This window comes from Xenia sp. Carnegie-2017, unplaced genomic scaffold (assembly GCF_021976095.1).
Source record: "Xenia sp. Carnegie-2017 unplaced genomic scaffold, XeniaSp_v1 HiC_scaffold_3, whole genome shotgun sequence".
NCBI lineage: Eukaryota > Metazoa > Cnidaria > Anthozoa > Malacalcyonacea > Xeniidae > Xenia > Xenia sp. Carnegie-2017.
In genome coordinates this window covers 5036353-5061893 of record NW_025813493.1, presented here as the reverse complement: position 1 = coordinate 5061893, position 25541 = coordinate 5036353, and the positions used below count along the sequence as shown (strand labels likewise).

At 33.9% G+C, this 25541-nt stretch overlaps 1 protein-coding gene and 3 long non-coding RNA genes across 7 annotated transcripts in view; 2 read left to right on the top strand and 2 right to left on the bottom strand.

Moving 5' to 3' along the window:
* Positions 1-16502, top strand: part of LOC124454829 — a 48663-nt gene extending 32161 nt beyond the window's left edge. For 2 of the 4 annotated variants that reach the window (XR_006951610.1, XM_047005587.1), the window contains one exon: positions 16155-16502. Coding sequence is in view for 1 of the 4 variants with exons in the window: in XM_047005587.1 (XP_046861543.1) it covers positions 16155-16480 (326 nt within the window). In the remaining 3 variants the exon portion in view is untranslated. Of the gene's footprint in view, positions 1-14536; positions 14627-15192; positions 15292-15663; positions 15889-16154 lie in introns of those variants that run through there. The other 2 variants (XR_006951611.1, XR_006951612.1) reach the window with 2 other exon arrangements.
* Positions 1139-3974, top strand: LOC124454832. The gene is made up of 3 exons (XR_006951616.1): positions 1139-1214; positions 1654-1738; positions 3766-3974. It is a non-coding gene; the product is annotated as an uncharacterized LOC124454832 (long non-coding RNA).
* On the bottom strand, positions 2696-3692 carry LOC124454836. The gene is made up of 2 exons (XR_006951620.1): positions 3638-3692; positions 2696-3161 (listed from the first exon to the last, which is right to left on the bottom strand). It is a non-coding gene; the product is annotated as an uncharacterized LOC124454836 (long non-coding RNA).
* An 8480-nt stretch (positions 16503-24982) lies between the features above and the next one.
* On the bottom strand, positions 24983-25365 carry LOC124454830. Its single transcript, XR_006951614.1, has 2 exons — positions 25241-25365; positions 24983-25025 (listed from the first exon to the last, which is right to left on the bottom strand). It is a non-coding gene; the product is annotated as an uncharacterized LOC124454830 (long non-coding RNA).
* Between the last annotated feature and the right edge of the window lie 176 nt (positions 25366-25541).

Below are 25541 nucleotides of genomic sequence, written 5' to 3'. Positions count from 1 at the left end.
GAGTCTAGTGTGGTTGAAAATGTACTTTCTCATTCTCTTGCAGTTAATGATGAAGATGTACAGGATTTTTTAACAACGTTTGAGTGCAAAAATATATTATAGCGTTTATACAGCGTTTGCCATATAGCTTTTTCCCTCGGTGTTTTACCGTATAGCTTTTTCCCTCGGTGTTTTGTATAGCTTTTCCCTCGGTGTTTTACCGTATAGCTTTTCCCTCGGTGTTTTGCCGTATAGCTTTTCCCTCGGTATTTTGCCGTATAGCTTTTTCCCTCGGTGTTTTACCGTATAGCTTTTTCCCTCGGTGTTTTACCGTATAGCTTTTCCCTCGGTGTTTTACCGTATAGCTTTTTCCCTCGGTGTTTTACCGTATAGTTTTTTCCCTCGGTGTTTTGCCGTATAGCTTTTTCCCTCGGTATTTTGCCGTATAGCTTTTTCCCTCGGTGTTTTGCCTTATAGTTTTTCCTCGGTGTTTAGCTGCCGGAGGTATTATGTATTCCAGGTCGAAAATCACGCAAATATTTGTGTTTTTAACAATCTTATAAAAATTTACACAATAGCTGCTTTTTATCGGCCTTGAAATCGTCCCGAAGGCTTGTTGCTTTTATATCACCTAAACTCTTCGATATTTTAGGCATTTTTCTTCCGTACGTATTTACAAGCTTATAATGAAACGAATGAAATCACGTTAGACGAGATTGAAAAACTTATTGACGAAGCTGACAGGTAAATTTTATAACAATCGTCCTCTTATATTAATATACCGCTAGATAATTTTTTATAATATTTTTTTTGGTTTCTATGGATACGTATGTCTTGACTGATTCACTGACGTAGTTCTCGTTTATTTAAGGTTCAGTTAAGTCAGTTTAGAGTTTACTGACATCATTTAGGTCAGTTTTAAGTATACATAGGGCTTGTCAAGTTATAACTCATGCAATTGATACATAACTTTTGAAAGCAATTGTCTTTTTTATTACATTGCCTATTCGTGTACTCTTTTAGCCATTGTACGCAAGTGCTTACATATTGGTGTCGGTTTTGTCTTTCTGCGAATAAATGTTTTAATTTTACGTATGTTTTAAATTTTTTTTGTAATAACATCATTCAGCTTTGTTTTCCTTTTCTTCTATAGATTGTCTCTTCTTTCTTATTTTTTTTGGGCGATGTTTTCAATTCTTCAAAGTTTTAAATCCTCGATCAATTTTGGTTATCTCGTAAGTAGATGAACAGTTAAATAGTGTTGTTTACCGTTAGATTTACATCACGTGACTGAATTTGGCTTTTTCTTTGTTGTATTGTCGTACCGTGGTATTGTATCCTAAACACCATTTGTAATTTTAAAATACCATATCTTATAAGGAACATTCTACATCGAAAAATGTTAGAAATGTGCACCACCACTTCATCAACTTTTTGCAGAAAGAGTGCGTTATTTCTTTACAAACATTTGTGTAAATGCATGATCTTTTGCACTAAGTTCTTTCCATGTGGATTTGTTCAGAACAGATGTAAGTCAGCAATAATGTCTTATGCGTATGTATCAAACTTGTACATAATGAGAACTATCATTGTGAACAAACGTAAAAGCAACGTAACACTTTGCGAAGATTTCTTATAAGTTTACAAGAAGGATTTTGTGTTTAAATTTTATAGAATCAAATCACTATAAAGTAAATCCCATCCGCAGTAGTAACCATGCAAAGGATCTTGAGTGTGTTTTATTAATCTGTCATATAAGGTATTAAGAAAAGTCAGAAACTATCTTGAGAAATATTTACGTGCAAACCTCCACCTATATAGGAAATGTTAGGCAAATACTACATTTACTGCATTATGACAAATTTCCGTACCGTTCATAAAACCAAATTGTTTATGACGATTTTTAAAATTATTTGTTGGGCTCTAATATTTATATTGAGAATCCGCTTCCCGCCTGGCACTTCATTGGCAACAATACCTTTAACAAAAATATATGTATGCTAATACTTCAAACTAGAAATAGGTTTTGGTCACAGATTTGGATACGACATTTTAGTGCGCACAATTCTGAGAGTACTGCAGTAGCCTGCCCTTCCAAGTAAAAAGTAGGTAGAAATACTCACTCGCTTTAACTTTTTCGAATGTAGTCCCTGCCTCATCAGCTGCCTTTTGTATTGTTTCATGTTTCTCCTTTGCCGTTGTATTCATTCCCTGATCGTAATAAGACTTCAAGATAGCTTTTTGCAAGTCAATTAATACTTCATACTGTATTCCAGTTGCCGCCATCTAGATATGGTACACGTGTGTCGTGTGCATGTCGTGTGTTGATGATATATAAATTGGTGCATATATAAATTAAATATGGCGTCAACAAGAACGCTTAGAGGATCTCCTACATCACATACATGCGACGTTCTCAATTTGAGAAGTCTTGCTTTAGACGATTGAGAACATGCGACACGGGTGATGATTTGAATTTTTTTCAAAACCGGCTTTTAATGACAAACTGTTATATGTAAATAGACGTCATACCTACAGATATCTAGAATTATTTGCAGGTAGTTTACCAATCAAAAGTGACATTGCTTACATAGTGAATAATGATGTAGGATAATTGCATGAAATGCATGATACACCAAGATTGCGTGGAACGTGTCGAAAAGATAGAATTAGCTACTTACAGCGCAGCATATCATTAAAGAAATGAGTGAAGACGTAACATTAGAATCATATAATTACCTAAATCAGCTCTAATTTTTAGGGAAAATATTATTTCACCATAGCATTTTTAACAATTTTTCAATGCTTTTTTAAATGATAATGATTATAAAGGTTCTTTTAAAAGAAATAAAAGCTAAAATGTTTTTACTATATGTTGAAAGTTTCATTAGAAATAATGATCAAATTTATAACATCACAGTCTTTGGAAATTCTTTATGGTTTTATTTTCATCTCAGTGAACTTTAAGGATTTATTAACTTTCCATCGTTGCCAAGTCACACCTTTGACATTGTTTTGGTTGCCACTATAGTAGTGTCCATTCAGGTTGGAAACATAACAACTCTTATACCACCAAGCACCATTGAAGGTTGTGGCACAATTTCCAAAACGATTATCATTATCTGAATCTTTTGTTGAAAACGCCATGCTTTTATGATAAGATAATGAATCTCCAGCATTTCCTAAGAAAAGTAATACCTTTCAAAAATCGCATTTAATGCAGTTATAGAATTCTTTTGAACTTGCATTAACACAAGAACAAGTTTAATGTATATATCATTTAGGCACTGACACTTGCATTTACAATTGATTACCTGAGGCTTACTATAATAAGGACTTCGTCAATCTACAATTTAGTCGTGTTTAATTGCCTACATGATATTCAGGCGCGAGCTTGTCATTGGCCGTTTTTATACGAGACACGCATAATGCGTCTGAACGAACTTGGGCAAAATTTTTTCGTCTGGTTATGCGTCTTCAGTGTAAAGACGAGCACAAGACGCTTTATACGTCTAGATGAGTAATCAATGATTATTCATCTTTGTAGACAAAGAATCGAACGTATCCAAATCGTTTTAATTTAATGTTAATATAATCTTTATTCTATATAATATTTGAACTTTGTGCTTTGATTGTTTTTATTTGCCTATTGACTTACCAGAATATTTACCAATGCTTAATTGATATTTTTATTTTCATTCTTTACAGCAAAATAATCATATTCAGCATATCTTTTGTTTCCTGACCAGTCTCCCAGGTCTACACGAAGTTTATTTCTCCTTGCAGATGTTAGTCGGTATATTTTATCCAATCCAAGCCAGAATTCGCCTTTCAGATCGCCAAAACCTTGTTTATAGTCTTTCCAACCTCGATAGAAGTTTACACTTCCATCTTGACGTCAATGAAACACAGTCCAACCTCCACTAGATGATTTCATATCACAGAAAACCTTAAAGTAACCCTGACCATCAGGATTAATTTGATAAACTCCGTTCTTTTTTCACCTTTTTGTAAAGATCTGCACAGTCTTTCCCTGGTAATATAAAAGAGTTCTGCCATGAAATAATATGTTGTTAAATGTCACTCTTGTTATCTCAAAATCATTCTTACCTCTTAGTGATTTTCCTGTGAGTTTTTATTTTCTTTGTAAAGAGTTTTCAGTTGTTTTTCTAGTTTTTAGCTGTGCTTGAATTGTTGCTACTTTCACATCGATTGTTTTCATTTGTAATGACAAATTAATCATTTTAACTTCAATTTTCTTAATTTGTTTTTGCAATTTTACTAATTTGTACGTTTGTACATGTGTCTTGTTGATTTTGGAATGAAGCGCAATCTTAAATGCTTGAAGGTGCTTTTTTTGTGTTTGTAGATTTTTGTGATATTTTTTCAGTGTCTTTATTTGCCCTTTTATTAATGCAATTTGAGTCTTTAATGTTACATTTCTTTGAACAACTTTCAAAGTGCGTTTCATGTCAAAGTTGAGCGATGAAAAATTATCTTTGAAATTAATTTCTTTTTCACTTGTTAAATTCTGCTCTATGGAAATAATGAAGGAAATGAGATCAATACATTCACTTTGTTTATTACTATATCCATTACGACATAATATTCCTCTAATCATTGATTTAATATAGCCAAAAATGAAATTGTTTTAAAACAAACTCGTAAATAGATTGATGACTTAACATAGTGCAGCTAACTGAAAATGACTTGATGTTTATTTACGCGTTAAGATTCGCCGTAAAACCTCATAGACACATTGACGGCGTTCAACAAAGTTATTCAAAAATCACAAAATTGAACTTAAAATATGATGACTTACCCTTCAATAATAACACCAATATAAAAAATTACGACCAACGCAAAATATATTTCGCCATTTTGTGATATGTGATTGATATCCACAAGCTTGGAGTGAGGACAAGATCATGAAAGCTCTATTTATGTATTGGGTCGACTGTATTTCAATAATTTATTGCCAACTATCGATGATGCATGCACGTAATTTCATGTTAAGTATTCATGAAGAATAGGATGGTTTCAGCTGATAATAAAAGAGTTTAATTATTTGAGATTTAGACAGTAGTCTTTTTATGCTCGAAGTTTCGTCCAATGAATTTGCACTATTACAAGTTCTGCTTGACTATGCGAAGTTTAAATGACGAATTTTGCGCCACCATTTTATTGTATATAGTCAAACCTTGATGTAAATCAACTAGCACGAAAAATTTCTGTTGTCTTTAGTATGAAAATCAATTTTACTATTTATAAGGAACAACAGACACAACAGTTTGTCTACAAATTTAAACTGAAAATATTGCATTGTATGTGTCAAATTTGTAGTTGATTACACATCCTGTTGTTTACTTATTTCATATTTTGTTGTATAAACATAACAAATTTACAAATTATATAAATTTCTATGCATAAAATTCAACCCAACTGTATTCCTGTCTACAAGTGATATGTATTCTTGTTTTCACATTCAGTCTCAGCACTCAATTGAATTAAGTAATTTATTCATACACGACTTACAAAGAAACCTTTAAAACGTGGCACTCGATACGGATCATTTTCAAATATAGCTATATTTTGTGTACATATTTTTGATGCAGTAAAATTTATTACAGCTGTATTTCGCCGTTTACCATTCTTAAAACAATTTATTGAAAAGCAAGCTATTGAAATTGATAATTAATTCATGCTTTATTTTCAAAGGAAACGTAAAAATACAAACGTGGCATTTATAAATATATACGTTAGAAGATATTAGTTGAAATGATTTCAGTTGTTGTATATTTTTTAAAATGGTCAATTTCTCACTAGTCTACATCATGTGTTTTTCTTTATGTATGTACGTTCATGCCTTATTTAAAACGTGATCTTTTAGAGAACCTGACATCAATGATCTAACTTGAATTGGTTGAATATGCAAGTATTGTATCGATTCTCTTGGCCTTTGTAAGCCACACGACAATTTTGCTAGACGTTTAATAAGAATTTGTATTTTGAAAGTGATTGAAAAATCCTTCTTCTTTAAAACTGAGATATTTTCCTCAGCTGCATGATGTTACGTTCTTGCAGAATCTTCTACACTAGTCCCACTGATATTCACAACGTTTATGATGATTGCAGATCGAGCATGCTGGGTACAATGGCTGGGTATTGCAATATAAAATTAATACGCATGCGCATCATTGCTTTTCTTTTTAGCGCGGTTTCGTCAGCCAGAACGACGCTGAAGATTTTTGCTCTAAATTACTCATTTCATTCCTAACGAATCGGAGATGACTTTAATCCACTAAGAGAACGATAAACTGTTTCAGCAACATGATTACCTTTCTTTAACATTTATAAATTTGATTCGGTGTTGTAATGTTGTTTTATTTACTATGCTTTTGGTAGAGGATAATTAAGCCACTGATATGTAAACTAAACTGGACTATTTATCCACGTCCATATATAGTAGGCTATGTGAACAAAAACGCTTCTCCCTACGGCAACAAAACTATTGAAGCCAAAATTAACCCATCAAGTCAAGCAATTGTTGACAAACAAAAGAAAAAACAAACGAAATATTACAACCATGGCAGCAAGCCATTAATAGATCTCAACCTAGGAGATACAGTTCTTATACGACCAGACCAGACGTGCAGGACATGAAGGAAAGAAGTGTGTAACCAGACGTTTGCACCCACGTCATACCAAGTTATTTCGGAAGGCTAAATATGCAGACGGAACAGAAGACATCTGACGTTTACTAAAGAAAGGGAAAGATTTATACAGATTGTACTGAGGAAGAAAATGAACAATCTGAGTCCGAAGACCCAGATGAGCAATCGTTGCTGTTAAGTTCTCTACGCAAGACACGTCCACAAATGTCAGTATAGAAACCAATCAGGCACCACCAGACACCGACACATCAAACCCCTCAGTGAAAAGAAAATCTTCTATAGGACGTACATTATGAAGAACGTTCTACATGTAATTACCAATTTTTATGAAAACTACTCTTAGGTCCTTCAAATTATAACCTTGTTTTGTTCCTTACGAGGAGATAGATGTAACGATATAAATTATCGGGCCTTTTGACCGGATGTACTGTATTGGGGCGAAAATTCTAGCGCCTTCTTAATTGAAGGCATCGTTACAGCTCATACTTTTATCAATAGAGTGGAGATTATGAATGAGTTGATTACACATCCTGTTGTTTACTTATTTGATATTTTGTTGTATGAAACATAACAAATTTACAAATTATATAAATTTTTATGCCTAAAACTCAACCCAACTGTATTCCTGTCTACAAGTGATATGTATCCTTCTTTTGATATTCTGTCTAAGCACTCAATTGAATTAAGTAATTGAAAATATGCACGACTTACAAAGAAACCTTTAAAACGTGGCACTTGATACGGATCATTTTCAAATATAGCTATATTTTTTGTACATACTTTTGATGCAGTAAAATTGATTACAAGCTGTATTTCGCCGTTGACCATTCTTAAAACAATTTATGTTGCAGCTATATTGAGCCAAACTTGCAATAATTCCCCCCAGCTGTCTCCAGTATAAAAATCATATAAATATAACTCTATTATCTCGAACAGCAATTTTATTGTGAATATCAACTTTGCACACACATTGAAGGAAATTGTTGTGTCATAATGAACAACACATGCAATTACGTACATATTAACGTTATCAACATGAATTTTGAAACTTCTACTTTAAAATAATGAATGTAAGGACATTTTTTTGAACGTGGTTCAAAATGAGAAAAATGTTTATTTACAGTTCATATCGCCAGCATGCTCATGTAATCCTGCTGTCAATCTCTCTGTGTTTATACTCAGGCAAAAACATGAATTTAAATAGACATAAATAAGGATGATGAAAAGCTGGACTAAAACTTGAGAACTAAAAACTAAACATCACTTGAAACATAGCAACCATCAAGGTATGTAGCTATAAACTTCTACCTCTCAAATTGAACGAAATTATCCATTTCTAAAAGTAGCTTGTGTTGATGTGCTTATTTTTAGTTTCAGCAACCTATTGAAATTGATAATTAATTCATGCTTTATTTTCAAAGGAAACGTAAAACACAAACGTGGCATTTATAAAATATACGTTAGAAGATATTAGTTGAAATGATTTCAGTTGTTGTATATTTTTTAAAATGGTTAATTTCTCACTAGTCTACAACATGTGTTTTTCTTTATGTATGTACGTTCATGCCTTATTTAAAACGTGATCTTTTAGAGAACCTGACATCAATGATCTAACTTGAATTGGTTGAATATGCAAGTATTGTATCGATTCTCTTGGCCTTTGTAAGCACACGACAATTTTGCTAGACGTTTAATAAGAATTTGTATTTTGAAAGTGATTGACAAATCCTTCTTCTTTAAAACTGAGATATTTTCCTCAGCTGCATGATGTTACGTTCTGGCAGAATCTTCTACACTAGTCCCACTGATATTCACAACGTTTATGAAGATTGCAGAGCGAGCATGCTGGGTACAATGGCTGGGTACTGCAATATAAAATTAATACGCATGCGCATCATTGCTTTTCTTTTAGCGCGGTTTCGTCAGCGAGAACGACGCTGAAGATTTTGCTCTAAATTACTCATTTCATTCCTAACGAATCGGAGATGACTTTAATCCACTAAGAGAACGATAAACTGTTTCAGCAACGTGATTACCTTTCTTTAACATTTATAAATTTGTTTCGGTGTTGTAATGTTGTTTTATTTACTATGCTTTTGGTAGAGGATAATTAAGCCACTGATATGTAAACTAAACTGGACTATTTATCCACGTCCATATATAGTAGGCTATGTGAACAAAACGCTTCTCCCTACGGCAACAAAACTATTGAAGCCAAAATTAACCCATCAAGTCAAGAAATTGTTGACAAACAAAAGAAAAACAAACGAAATATTACAACCATGGCAGCAAGCCATTAATAGATCTCAACCTAGGAGATACAGTTCTTATACGACCAGACCAGACGTGCAGGACATGAAGGAAAGAAGTGTGTAACCAGAAGTTTGCACCCACGTCATACCAAGTTATTTCGGAAGGCTAAATATGCAGACGGAACAGAAGACATCTGACGTTTACTAAAGAAAGGGAAAGATTTATACAGATTGTACTGAGGAAGAAAATGAACAATCTGAGTCCGAAGACCCAGATGAGCAATCGTTGCTGTTAAGTTCTCTACGCAAGACACGTCCACAAATGTCAGTATAGAAACCAATCAGGCACCACCAGACACCGACACATCAAACCCCTCAGTGAAAAGACAATCTTCTATAAGACGTACATTATGAAGAAAGTTCTACATGTAATTACCAATTTTTATGAAAACTACTCTTAGGTCCTTCAAATTATAACCTTGTTTTGTTCCTTACGAAGAGATAGATGTAACGATATAAATTATCGGGCCTTTTGACCGGATGTACTGTATTGGGGCGAAAATTCTAGCGCCTTCTTAATTGAAGGCATCGTTGTAGCTCATACTTTTATCAATTGAGTGGAGATAATGAATGAGTTGATTACACATCCTGTTGTTTACTTATTTGATATTTTGATGTATGAAACATAACAAATTTACAAATTATACAAATTTTTATGCCTAAAACTCAACCCAAGTGTATTCCTGTCTACAAGCGATAAGTATCCTTCTTTTGATATTCTGTCTAAGCACTCAATTGAATTAAGTAATTGAAAATATGCACGACTTACAAAGAAACCTTTAAAACGTGGCACTTGATACGGATCATTTTCAAATATAGCTATATTTTGTGTACATACTTTTGATGCAGTAAAATTGATTACAAGCTGTATTTCGCCGTTGACCATTCTTAAAACAATTTATGTTGCAGCTATATTGAACCAAACTCGAAATAATTCCACACAGCTGTCTGCAGTATAAAATTTATATAAATATAACTCTATTATCTCGAACAGCAATTTTATTGTTAATATCAACTTTACACGCACTTTGAAGGAAATTGTTGTGTCATAACGAACAACAAAAGCAATTACGTACATATTAACGTTATCAACATGAATTTTTGAAACTTCTACTTTAAAATAATGAATGTGAAGGACATTTTTTTTTGAACGTGGTTCAAAATGAGAAAAATGCTTTATTTACAGTTCATATCGCCAGCATGCTCATGTAATCCTACTGTTAATCTCTCTTTGTTTATACTTAGGCAAAAAACATCGAATTTAAATAGACATAAATAAGGATTATGAAAAGCTGGACTAAAACTTGAGAACTAAAAAACTAAACATCACTTGAAACATAGCAACCATCAACGTATGTAGCTATAAACTTCTACCTCTCAAATTGAACGAAATTATCCATTTCTAAAAGTAGCTTGTGTTGATGTGCTTATTTTTAGTTTCAGCAACCTATTGAAATTGATAATTAATTCATGCTTCATTTTCAAAGGAAACGTAAAAACACAAACGTGGCATTTATAAAAATATACGTTAGAAGATATTAGTTGAAATGATTTCAGTTGTTGTATATTTCTTAAAATGATTAATTTCTCACTAGTCTACATCATGTATTTTTCTTTATGTATGTACGTTCATGCCTTATTTAAAACGTGATCTTTTAGAGAACCTGACATCAATGATCTAACTTGAATTGGTTGAATATGCCAGTATTGTATCGATTCTCTTGGCCTTTGTAAGCCACAAGACAATTTTGCTAGACGTTTAATAAGAATTTGTATTTTGAAAGTGATTGACAAATCCTTCCTCTTTAAAACTGAAATATTTTCCTCTGCTGCATAATGTTACGTTCTGGGAGAATCTTCTACACTAGTCCCACTGATATTCACAACGTTTATGAAGATTGCAGAGCGAGCATGCTGGGTACAATGGCTGGGTACTGCAATATAAAATTAATACGCATGCGCATCATTGCTTTTCTTTTTAGCGCGAATTCGTCAGCGAGAACGACGCTGAAGATTTTTGCTCTAAATTACTCATTTCATTCCTAACGAATCGGAGATGACTTTAATCCACTAAGAGAACGATAAACTGTTTCAGCAACGTGATTACCTTTCTTTAACATTTATAAATTTGTTTCGGTGTTGTAATGTTGTTTTATTTACTATGCTTTTGGTAGAGGATAATTAAGCCACTGATATGTAAACTAAACTGGACTATTTATCCACGTCCATATATAGTAGGCTATGTGAACAAAAACGCTTCTCCCTACGCCAACAAAACTATTGAAGCCAAAATTAACCCATCGAGTCAAGCAATTGTTGACAAACAAAAGAAAAAACAAACGAAATATTACAACCATGGCAGCAAGCCATTAATAGATCTCAACCAAGGACATACAGTACTTATACGACCAGACCAGACGTGCAGGACATGAAGGAAAGAAGTGTGTAAACAGAAGTTTGCACCCACGTCGTACCAAGTTATTTCGGAAGGCTAAATATGCAGATGGAACAAAAGACATCTGACGTTTACTAAAGAAAGGGAAAGATTGATACAGATTGTACTGAGGAAGAAAATGAGCAATCTGAGTCCGAAGACCCAAATTAGCAACCGGTGCAGCCAAGTTCTCTACGCAAGACACGTCCACAAATGTCAGTATAGAAACCAATCAGGCACGACCAGACACGGACACATCAAACCTCTCAGTCAAAAGAAAATCTTCTATAGGACGTGCATTATGAAGAACGTTCTACATGTAATCACCAATTTTTATGAAAACTACTCTTAGGTCCTTCAAATTATAACCTTGTTTTGTTCCTTACGAGGAGATAGATGTAACGATATAAATTATCGGGCCTTTTGACCGGATGTACTGTATTGGGGCGAGAATTCTAGCGCTTTCTTAATTGAAGGCATCATTGCAGCTCATACTTTTATCAATAGAGTGGAGATTATGAATGAGTTGATTACACATCCTGTTGTTTACTTATTTGATATTTTGTTGTATGTAACATAACAAATTTACAAATTATATAAATTTTTATGCCTGAAACTCAACCCAACTGTATTCCTGTCTACAAGTGATATGTATCCTTCTTTTGATATTCTGTCTCAGCACTCAATTGAATTAAGTAATTAATAATTTATTTGTATGCACGACTTACAAAGAAACCTTTAAAACGTGGCACTCGATACGGATCATTTTCAAATATAGCTATATTTTCTGTATATACTTTTGATGTAGTAAAATTGATTACAAGCTGTATTTCGTCGTCGATCATTCTTAAAACAATCTACGCTGCACGAAGTTATTTCGCCTTTAACACTTTATAAATTATTAAAGTTTATTTGTAATTAAGTTCGTTAAGGATTCTGCTGAAAATTTTGGTGAAGCATTTCTTTAAAATGAATATATTATTTCTATAACATGAAAAAATTCTGTTGTTGAAAAACAGTCTGTTTGCTATAAATGCTACTGTTTGTAGTCTTTTATACAGGATATGAGTTTGATCCAATCTTTAACTTAGCAAAGAGTGAAATATCTGGGTTGAGGAATGACGCAACTTCTGTTTTGTTTATTGATCATTTAGAGGTGTGTTGGAGGGGACTCAGCCCTGTTTGTTCAAATTTTATGCATTGTATTGCCAGTGAAATATATATATCAAAAAGATAGCAGCCTTTAATATACATCAGGAAGCCAGCAATATTTTAATATATCTCAGAAAGGCAGCAACCGTTGTAATATACATTAAAGAGCCCAAATAGCTGAAATTATGGAGATATTCCTCTGTGATCTTATAAACCAAAACCTACAATTAAAATATCATTATATCATTGACAAGTCTAGAAGAGAAGTAATGTTTTACTTTGAGCTACAAAAGTAAGGTACATTTGTACAATTCATTACCAAAAATTCATTGTACTCAGCTGTTTCAGTGAGTATCCTAATTATAATTACTTTATTTTAAAATGATGAACTATAAATACAAAATACAACATGGAAAATCGTAAGAGTTTCTGTGATTTGGTGTAGTTGTTTGTTTTAGTGTGGAAATGGATAAGAATTGAGTAGTTTGTAAATTGAACAATTTCAGAACATAATGAGAAATCATCTTTGATTAAAAAACAAGATTTGGAGTAAGAAAACTATTGAAACTGCATTAGAATAACTTTACAATGTTTTTTGTTCTCTACTTGAGTCAGTTGATTGAACTTTATATCAAAAGCAGTTCAGCACAACAATCACCATACGCAATAAAATTTCGTAAGTTCGACGTAAAGGCATTTCTTTCATTTTACGCATTATTATCTCAAAATACTGTATTACTAGTAGTAATTTACGGTGGCCCAGAGGTGCAATACACAAACCCAAATTCAAATACACAAACACAAATTATAATATGCAAAATTCATATCCGGTTAATTTGCTAGCCAAATGTGTTCTGAATTTACAAAGTTGCCGAAGTGCAGAATATTGTCATATTCTTATATTTTTGTTTTATTTCGAGAAATTAAGATAAATACAGAACATTCGTGAGGTATTTATTACATTTAGCGTTCATGTATATGTTCGTATTATCTTCCCCGGCTGTTGGTAATGTAAACTTGAACACCATGTTTTGTACAGTATGCAGAGTTCACTAAATACAAGGGGTAATTTTTGTGCTAACTGTGGGACGGATCTTCGAAAGTCTGACGAATTAAAGACCTTGAGGAACAGTGATCCATCAACATCAGCTGGGCCCTCTACTGATCCTCGTGCCACCAAACTTTGACTTTTAAAGAGTATTTGGCAGATATTTCATTTGCCACTGTTGAGACAAGGAAGTGTCAAGAGATCGTGACTAAAACACCACACGAGTACATACGAGTACATACGAGTACATACGAGTACATACGAGTAACATACGAGTACATACGAGTAACATACGAGTACATACGAGTAACATACGAGTACATACAGTGACATACGACTATTTTCTGGTCAACAAATGAGAAACAACACAATTTCTTCCAATACATTGATATTTGCGTTTATTTTTCCTTGATTTGTGTGGACTTTGGGGCAACCATTTGATGGATTTAAATGCTGAAAGGTATTTTACTTTCATGCTACATTCATTTTGTATGTTTCAGTTGAATTTGTTATAGATATTTGTCGATGCGATTTGCCAATATTTGAGCGCTTTTGACAACACTTTCACCTAGGAAATACATATTTATGAAAGCGATTATACATTTTGAAAGCATTATTTATACGTTGTTTATTTAATCGCTTCATAAATATGTATTTCCTAGGTGAAAGTGTGTCAAAAAGCGCTCAAATACTGGGAAATCGCATCGACAAAATATCTATAACAAATTCAACTGAAACATACAAATGAATGTAGTATGAAAGTAAAATACCTTTTCAGCATTTAAATCCATCAAATGGTTGCCCCAAAGTCCACACAACGTCGTATATCACTCGTATGTACTCGTATGTACAAGTCGTATATCACTCGTATGTACTCGTATGTTACTCGTATGTACTCGTATGTACTCGTATGTTACTCGTATGTACTCGTATGTACTCGTATGTACTCGTGTGGTGTTTTAGTCACGATCAGTGTCAAGATCGTTTTGTCTCCACGAAAACGAGGAAGAAGAGTGAGACTGTCAAGGTTTGTGATTATTACTACCTCTGCTGATAGGTCATGTCAATAATTATTTGAAGGATGGGTGATGGTAGTGAATAATTATATTCAATGCTTGATTTTATGTAGATATTAGTTATGTAATTACCACCTATTTAAGCTGAAATATAAAAAGCTGCTATACGAAATTTGTTTTATTTTGCAGTCATTCGAATCAACACAATTATACTTTTGTTGCATGCTTTAAAAATCAGGCTCAGGTTTTCATGGAGAAGGATGGAATGGTTTTTGCCATTAAAATGTCCAATTATTTTTTCATTCTTCATCAAACATTTTGTGATGGCAGGTCATGAACACCTTGTAACTGGATATTTTTTCCACCCCAGATAAACATTGGAATGATTGAGCTGGATGAGAATCATTTGAAAATTAAGTGAAGCTCACTTTTTCCTATTGATGTAAAAAAATGTGATTCTCATGTTGTCATAAAAACTGCTGGGGTGGAGAAGCAACTGGCTCACAATAAGCAACTCCATAATGAAAGTTCCGAATGGGTTTTGTTGTACCCTGAAATGGAGTTTTATATTTACCAGGCACAACAGAAACATTTTCTGTAGAAAAGTACAAAGAGTGCCTTTTCAGGCCATGCAGTAGTGTCAATTTGTATGTTTGCAAGACTTTGGATCATGAAAGTGAGGAGGTTTTCTATTAATTATTAAAAACACTATGTTAATGTATGGTCATTTTATGGTCATGTTGATTAATACCTAATTATGAGCCTTTAATAATCAAAGTAATTCTGTAAGGTCAAATATATAATAATTTTTGCACCATTTGGTTAATTTTATGAAACTATCATGATACAAATAAAATTAAACACTTACTTTATAAGGAGCTAATATTAAATATCACACATTAATACTGTAAAAGACAACATTCATTCAGATGTTATACTTGAGAATTCCAATATGAGTGCATAAGGAAATCAGCAAAAGTGTGTTATGCAACAATCTTTATTTAAATAAGTTACATATTTGATAAAAATACAAATATTTGTTTTGTAGTTGCTAATGAATTAGTTCATGATGTTGTGGAAGAGCAATTAGATTTGGAAGAAATCAGACTAACAAAGACTCAAAATGAATCATTGTGCACAGAACCACAGCTTGGAGAAGAATCACATTCCACAACTTTGGTTGGACTGTCATCTATTGATGATGCAACTTTAACACCACATGCCGTAGAGAACCTCCAAAATTGTGATGCTTTTGAGATGAATACTTTCCAAGGTTTGTGAGTACTGTATAGTGTACTTGTACTTGTTAGTCTTTTTATGAAAAAGATGTTCTAGTTACATAGTATAGAAGAAAAATATCCACTAATTTGATGTTCAATTAATATTTCATGAAATAATGAGTGGGTATTGTGATGATGGTGCAAAATACCATTGGGAATTCATTCAAAGCAAGTGGATGAATCGAATTTGAAAATAGAACAGTCAGAAATGTTGTGGCTTTTCACCCATCTTTACTATATTAAGTGTTGTACATTGCAGGTGAAAGTTCTGAAGGGGCTACTTTTGTCCCAGAAAGTATGGCAAATGAGGTTATGGAGCGAGAATTGTTGCTTATTCATCGTTGTAATGTGAAAGCTGACTTGTTGCACTATTTTGAAAAAGGTGATATTTTAAAGAAGTGTGTGGATGTCAAGATGATTGATTCCAGAGGTGTTGAGGAAAAGGGCAAAGGAGTCATCGTTGTCAGGGATGCATTTTCTCTGTTTTGGAATGAAATATATAATAGTTTCATGTTAGGCGAGGATGAACGAGTCCCAGAGAAGTGGCAAGCGATAGCTAGAATTCTTGTGAAAGGTTACATTTAAGAGCGCTATTTTTGAATCAAAATTTCACGCGTTTTCTTGTGCTCCTTTCTTTTTGGCGAAGATTATGTCTCAGAAGATATGTACCTGAGTTCCTTTATGAAGTATGTTTCGACCACTGAGTCTAGTGTGGTTGAAAATGTACTTTCTCATTCTCTTGCAGTTTATGATGAAGATGTATAGGATTTTTTAACAGCGTTTAAGTGCAAAAAAATATAGCGTTTATACAGCGTTTGCCGTATAGCTTTTTTCCCTCGGTGCTTTGCCGTATAGCTTTTTCCCTTGGTGTTTTGCCGTATATATGTTTTTCCCTCGGTTTTTTTTCTGTATATAAGTTTTTCCCTCGATGTTTTGCCGTATAGCTTTTTTCTCTCTGTGTGTTGTCATATATATGTTTTTCCCTTGGTGTTTTGCCGTATATATGTTTCTCACTCGGTGTTTTGCCGTATATATCTTTTTTCTCGGTGTTCGTTATACCTTTTTCCTCGGTGTTTTGCCGTATCTTTTCCTCGGTGTTTTTGCCATTATCTTTTCCCCTCGGTTTTTGAGTATAGCTTTTCGATCGGTGTTTTGCCGTATATAAGTTCCCTCGTGTTTTGCCGTATATTTTTTTTCCCTCGGTGTTTTTGCCATTATTATTGTAATTTTCCTCGGTGTTTTTATGCGTATAGCTTTTCCTCGGTGTTTTTGTCGTATGTTTTCAGCCGGTTATGGTATAGCTTTTTCCTCGGTTTTTTGCCGTATAGTTTTCATCGGTCGTTATGTTTTCCCTCGGTTTTGCCGTGCTTTTTCCCTCGGTGTTTTGCCATTATGTTTTCCTCGGTGTTTTGCCGTCGCAGGCTTTCCCTCGGTGTTTTGCCGGTAATAGTTTTTCCCTCGGTGTTTTTCGCCGTATGTTTTTCCCTCGGTGTTTAGCCATATAGCTTTTCCTTGATTTTTTGCCGTGTAAACTTTTTCCTCGGTGTTTTATAGTATTTTTCCCTCGGTCGTTTTGCCGATGTTTTCCACGATCGTTTGCGCGATACCTCCGGGTGTTTTGCCATTATATGTTTTCCCCTCGGTGTTTTTGCCGTTATTTTCCTCGGTGTTTTTCGCCGTATCTTTTCCCTCGGTGTTTTCCCCTCGGTTTTGCCGATAATATGTTTTTCCTCGGTCGTTTTAACCATATAAGCTTTTCCTTGATGTTTTTGCCATTGAAACTTTCCCTCGGTGTTTGGTGTTCTCATCCATCCTCATTCCGTGTTCCTTATCCATTCCATTTCCTCTTTCATCCTCATTTCTCTTTCCTCGGTTTCTGTATATGTTTCCCTCGGTTTTTGCCAAATGGCTTTCCCTCGGTTTTTGCCGATGTTTTCCCTCGGTGTTTTTCGCCGATATCTTCCCTCGGTGTTTTGCCGTATATATGTTTTTCCTCGATTTTGCCGTGTAAGCCTTTTTTCCCTCGGTGTTTTGCCGTATGTTTTCCTCGGTGTTTTGCCATTATGTTTTTCCTCGGTGTTTTGCCGTATATATGTTTTCCTCGGTGTTTTGCCGTATAACTTTTTCCTCGGTGTTTTGCCGTATATATGTTTTTTCCCTCGGTGTTTTGCCGTATATATGTTTTTCCCGCGGTGTTTTCCGTATAGCTTTTTCCATCGGTCTTTTGCCGTATAGCTTTTTCGCACGGTGTTTTCTGGTATAAATGTTTTTCCCTCCGTATTTTACCGTTTAGCTTTTTCCCTCGGTGTTTTGTCGTATAGCTTTTTCCCTCGGTGTTTTGCCGTATAGCGTTTTCCCTCGGTGTTAGGCTGCCGGAGGTATTATGTATTCCAGGTCGAAAATCACGCAAATATATGTGTTTTTAACAATCTTATAAAAATTTGCACAAAAGTTACGTTTTTATCATCCCGAATCTTTCATATCATCCCGAAGGTTAGCTGTTTTTATATCACCTAAACTCTTCGATATTTCAGGTATTTTTTCCGTACGTATTTACAAGCTTATAATGAAACGAATGGAATCACGTTAGACGAGATTGAAAAAATTATTGACGAAGCTGACAGGTAAATTTTATAACAATCGTCCTCTTATATTAATATACCGCAAGATAATTTTTTAAAATTTCTTTTAGGTTTCTATGGGTACGTATGTCTTGATTGATTCACTGACGTAGTTCTCGTTTATTTAAGGTTCAGTTAAGTCAGTTTTAGAGTTTATTGACACCATTTAGGTCAGTTTTAAGTATACCTGGGGCTTATCAAGTTATAACTGATGCAATTAATCCATAACTTTTGAAAGCAATTCTCTTTTTTATTACATCGCCTATTCGTGTACTCTTTTAGCCATTGTACGCAAGTGCTTACATATTGGTGTCAGTTTTGTCTTTCTGCGAATAAATGTTTTAATTTTACGTATGTTTTAAAAAATTTCTGAAACAACATCATTCAGCTTTGTTTTCCTTTTCTTCTATAGATTGTCTCTTCTTTCTCATTTCTTTTGGGCAATGTTTGCAATTCTTCAAAGTTATAAATCCTCGATCAATTTTGGTTATTTCATAAGTAGATGAACAGTTAAATAGTGTTGTTTATCGTTGAATTACATCACGTGACTGAATTTGGCTTTTTCCTTGTTGTATTGTCGTACGGTGGTAATGTATCCTAAACACCATTTGCTATTTTTAAAATACCATATCTTATTAGGAACATTCCACATCGAACAATCTTAGAAATGTGCACCACCACTTCCTCAACTTTTTGCATATAGTGTGCGTTATTTCTTTACAAACATTTGTGTAAATGCATGGTCTTTTGCACTAAGTTCTTTCCATGTGGATTTGTTTAGAACAGATGTTAGTCAGCATTAATGTCTTATGCGTGTGTATCAAATTTGTACATAATGAGCACTATCATTGTGAACAAACGTAAAAGCAACGTAACACTTTGCGAAGATTTCTTATAAGTTTACAAGAAGGATTTTGTGTTTAAATTTTATAGAATCAAATCACTATAAAGTAAATCCCATCCGCAGTAGTAACCATGCAAAGGATCTTGAGTGTGTTTTATTAATCTGTCATATAAGGTATTAAGAAGCGTCAGAAACTATCTTGGGAAATACTTACGTGCAAACCTCCACCTATATAGGAAATGTTAGGCAAATACTACATTTACTGCAGGATGACAAATTTCCGTACCTTTCATAAAACCAAATTGTTTATGACGATTTTTAAAATTATTTGTTGGGTTCTAATATGTATATTGAGAATCCGCTTCCCGCCTGGCACTTCATTGGCAAGAATACCTTTAACAAAAATATATGTATGCTAATACTTCAAACTAGAAATAGGTTTTGGTCACAGATTTGTATACGACATTTTAGTGCGCACAATTCTGAGAGTACTGCAGTAGCCTGCCCTTCCAAGTAAAAAGTAGGTAGAAATACTCACTCACTTTAACTTTTTCAAACGTAGTTCCTGTCTCATCAGCTGCCTTTTGTATAGTTTCATGTTTCTCCTTTGCCGTTGTATTCATTCCCTGATCGTATTAAGACTTCAAGATAGCTTTTTGCAAGTCAGTTAATACTTCATACTGCATTCCAGTTGCCGCCATCTAGATATGGTACAGTGTGTACACTTTGCATGTCGTGTGTTGATGATATATAAATTGGTGCATATATAAATCAAATATGGCGTCAACAAGAACGCTTAGAGGATCTCATACATCACATACATGCGACGTTCTCAATTTGAGAAGTCTTGCTTCAGACGATTTAGAAAATGCGACACGGGTGATGATTTGAATTTTCTTCAAAATCGGTTTTTCATGACAAACTGTTATTTGTAAATAGACGTCTTACTACAAATATGTAGAATTATTTGCAGGTAGTTGAACAATCAAAAGTGATATTGCTTACATAGTGAATAATTATGTAAGATAATTGCATGAAATGCATGATACACCAAGATTGCGTGGAACCTGGCGAAAAGATAGACTTAGATACTTACAGAGCAACATATCATTAAAGAAATGGGTGAAGACGTAGCATTATAATCATATAATTACCTAAATCAGCTCTAATTTTTTGGGAAAATATTATTTCACCACAGCATTTTTAACAATTTTTCAACGCTTTTTTAAATGATAATGACTATAAAGGTTCTTTTATAAAACATAAAAGCTAAAATGTTTTAATTATATGTTGAAAGTTTCATTAGAAATAATAATCAAATTTATAACATCACAGTCTTTGGAAATTCTTTATGGTTTTATTTTCATCTCAGTGAACTTTAAGGATTTACTACCTTTCCAATGATTCCAAGTCACACCTTTGACATTGTTTTGGTTGCCACTATAGTAGTGTCCATTCAGGTTAGAGTCATAACAACTCTTATACCACCAAGCACCTTTGTAGTATGTGGCACAGTCTGTTCCACTTCGATCATTATCTGAATCTTTTGTTGAAAACGCCATGCTCTTATGATAAGATAATGAATCTCCAGCATTTCCTAAGAAAAGTAATACCTTTCAAAAATCGCATTTAATGCAGTTATGGAATTCTTTTGAACTTCCATTAACACAAGAACAAGTTATAATGTATATATCATTTAGGCATTGACACTTGCATTCACAATTGATTACCAGGGTCTTACATGTAAAAAGGACTTCAGTCAATTTTCATTTGACAATGGTAGTCACAGTAGAGAGTCTCTCTTATGTACCAAATAATTTAGTCGTGTTTTATTAGCTATATGACGTTCAGGCGCGTTCAGGACGAACTTGGGCAAGAAGTTTTCTTCGTCTGGTTATGCGTCTTCAGTGTAAAGACGGGCACAAGAGGCATAGTCAATGGTTATTCGTCTTTGTAGACGAAGAATCGAATATATCCAAATCGTTTCAATTTAATGCTACTATAATCTTTATTCTATATAATATTTGAACTTTGTGCTTTGATTGTTTTTATTTGCCTATTGACTTACCAGAATATTTACCAAGGCTTAATTGATATTTTTTGCTTTCATTCTTTATAGAAAAATAATCATATTCAGCATATCTTTTGTTTCCTGACCAGTCTCCCAGGTCTACACGAAGTTTATTTCTCCTTGCAGATGTTAGTCGGTATATTTTATCCAATCCAAGCCAGAACTCAGAACTAAGATTACCAAATCCTTGTTTATAGTCTTTCCAACCTCGATAGAAGTTTACACTTCCATCTTGACGTCTTTGAAACACAGTCCAACCTCCATCAGATGTCTTCATATCACAGAAAACATCGAAACAACCCTGGCCGTCTGGATCAATTTGATACACTCCGTTCTTTTTTTCACCTTTTCTGTATATATCTGGGCAGTCTTTTCCTTTAGATCAATGATAAAGAGGGAATTCAAATTCGAACCTTTCTTTTCTTACAGAGCTTATAAGTTATATACGTATGACAATATACAGTTATATTCTTTCCCTGGTCTTCTGGAAATAATTCTTACCTTTTATTTGAGTTTGCATGAGATTTTTATTATTCTTGAAAAGCTCTTTAAGTTGTTTTTCAAGAATTTTTAGCTCCGTTTGGGCAGTTGCTATTTGTGCTTCAAGTATTTTCATTTGTAATGATAGCTTAATCATTTTAATTTCAAATTTCTTGATTTGTTTTTGTAACTTCAGAAGCTTACCCCTTTGTGCATGTGTCTTGTTGATTTTGGACTGAAGCTCTATCTTAAATGTTTCAAGGTTTTTGTTTTGTGTGCCAAGTTTTTTGTGATATGCTTGAAGTACAGCTATTTGTGCTTTTATAAATGCAATTTGTGTCTTTAATGTTACATTTCTATGTCCAGATTTCAAAGTGCGATTTCAGATTGTGTCACTTCGCACAGATCAAGCTTTCACTGAGTTTTACCAAACTGCACTAGAAAAAGTAGGCCCACCAGCAACCAGAGCAGATAGTAGATACAATTACAAACAGCTTTATTTTGAGATTATTGATTCCATTAAAGGCATGTTAAGTGAACGATTTCAAGATATTAATCAGTTCGAGTTTTTAGACCTTGTAAATCCTAAACTATTTACTACATGGAAGGGCATAGTTCCACAGGAGAAGATCAATCTTCTCAAAGATAAGTATAGTCCTCTTTTTGACATCCAAACTTTGGAGAGTCAACTTTCCTTCATTTACAACGACAAGGACTTTCACAAAGAGTGCAGTAATGAGGTTCTTAAATACATCTTCAAATTTAATCTCCAGTCGAGTTTAGGTCAAGTGGTAAATTTGTTAAAATTGAATGGTGTGTTGGCAGTGGCAAGTGCTTCAGTAGAGAGGTCGTTTTCTTGCTTAAAAAGGGTAAAAAGCTATTTAAGAAATAGAATGGGTCAAGGTCGGCTTAGCTCTTTGTGTAGAATATCTATTCACAAAGATATCATTGAAAAGAAAGAGGAATCAGAGGTGTTGCATAACGAGGTGGTTGAAAAATTTGTAGAAAAACCCAGGAGGCTGGCCTTTCTTTATAAATGATGAGTATAGTATGTGTTTTGATATTTGTTCGTATAATACATGGTACTTCATTGAGAAAATTAAGCATAACTTTAAAGAATAAAGCCATCCCTGTCTACTTGCCCCAATCTAAACAAGTTTAAACTAACAAGTAGAATGCTAAGAAAAATCTCTCTCTATGCACTTTAGAAGTGTCGTATACTATATTATTTTTTGTGCTAATACAAATTTCTTCTGTTTATGCAGGGGCAGTGATGAGTAAATTATGTTTTAGGGGACAATTGTCTCCTGCGTAACGTTTCTCTGAGCCACCTTTAGTACCTTTTTAACTAGTTGCAGTTTCAACGATTGCCACATTAAGAATGCAGCTAACAAAAATGGGTTTTTATAAATTATTGTACAACAAATAATTCGCCCTCGAAATCGCAGGAAATGCTGTTTCCAAGGCTCTGGATTTCAAAATTTTCCGGGGGAGCATGCCCCCGGACCCCCCTAGTGGGGTCGCGCCTCCGGCGCGAGATGGATTGGCGGGAGTGACTATTTTTCCTAGCTGCGCCACTGTTTTATAGACAATGGTGATGGAATTTAGTATGGATAAGTTTAAGGAGCCAGTATTGAAAGACATATAATTGTATTACGTACTGTATACAAAAATGAATCAGAAATAAGTTTGAAAAAGGTAGAAACATTTTTATGAGGTACAGTTAACGATCTTGAGGCCATTTGCGTGAAAGTTATATACTTAATGTGCAAGAGAGAACCAATAATTTAAATATGCAAATGATACAATGGTTGGCTAAAAGCGCAAGCCAAAAACTAAGTTTCAAACGACTTTCTCTCCCTTAAAATTTGTAATAGACCGTATAATTTCACCATTCAACTGTCAAAAAGAACTGCTCATTTTTCTTATTTTATTTGGGAAGACGTTATAGCCTATAATACAAATTTACATTCTGTTGTTAATCATATATAACCACGGGTAGATGTCCTACAACAGTCACAAACAGTCACATATCACATTTGACGTATATATATATATGTTTGTAGATGTAGAACACCCATGACAATAAAGTCCTAAGAAGGACTGTACGTGTTGATGTTGACTGACGTTTCGACAACCTTAGCGGTAGTCATCTTCAGAGTTCCCATGTTCAAACCATTCACTTTAAGACATATATAGTCGAACTTTATTCCAACAGCACTTAGTGAAAGAAAAATTATTTAGTGGATAAGAAGAATCTAGACAAATTACTGAATTATACGTCCAAAGCCAAGAATCAATGTGGAATGTCGTGGAATGGTATTGGTAAGGTCGAAAGATCAATGCTACTCCAAAAGCGAACTAGCTAGTGAAGTGGGTTACAGCTAAAGAAATGTCAGTGACTATGTAGAGAGTAAGAACTATGGAAACTATGGTCCAAAACTAAAATCCCAAGAATGAACAGTGGGAGAGTATCCACATTGCTTGGGGAAACTATCACGTGATAGCCTAAAATCCCTTCATACGTATATAGCATGGCTGGAGGAAGGCTTACCAAATACTTTTTAGTTGGTTGTTTTCATAGATTGACTTTACACTCTCCAACAATTGGCCATAACGACATGTTTTGAGTTTTTTTTAGTGTATAATTACAATGTTTATTATACATTGAAATATTTACAAATCACCTACAACTCATTTCACATATTTTTTTAAAACAGAGATAAATTATTTTGGTGTAAGTAAGTTGTTATTGAGAAAGCGTAACGTTATTGCGAAGTGGTTTTACTTTATGGTTTCTTGATAGCCCCACACGTAATGTCGGACTCGGATTCTCAATTTTAACACCGCAAAGAAAAAAAGAATTGCTGGTTTTGTTTGTAAACAGTTTAGGTGAAGAAAATGTTGAGATTTTCCCCTCATTTTTCATATGCTTAACGCTCTCTTTGGAAGAATTTATAGGTGATGCCTTTTTCTCCTTTGTACCAACGCAAGAAAATGTGGAAATTTTCCCTTCATTTTTCAAATGTCCAAAGTTCTCTTTGGAAGAATTTATAGGCGATGACTTTTTCTCCTTTGTACCAACAACAGGGGTGCATTTGTAGTCGGATGACTCTTTTTAATACAAATGTGTATCAAAAATTTGTTATGATAAGCACTCGCCAGAAAAAAAACTAATAAGAATAACACAAAAGACAAGCTGCGAGCAAATGCAATTACGTATGTATCAAACTGTTTTGATACTTTGATTGTATAATCATGCCAACTGCATTTTGGTTATTTCATTATATGCAAATGACAATTTTTATAAATACAAAAATAAAGCCCACCGGAAAACATATGACTCCCACCAGACATTTTCTTGCCGTTCTTCAGGTTCACAATTTTCTCTTCATTGGAATCACTTTCGACATCATTGTCATGAATCTTGTTCACTTTAGCACTACTCTTATCGCAGGTGTTATGGGCATCGCAGGTGTCGAGTGCATCATCATTAGATTAAATGAGTAAGAGAGCAATCAGCATTATATGTACATGGTACTGCATCTTACATAATAATGGTCATGTATTTTCATTTTGAATCACACACTACAATACCATGCAAAAAGTCAATTAGAAAGCTCATCACAC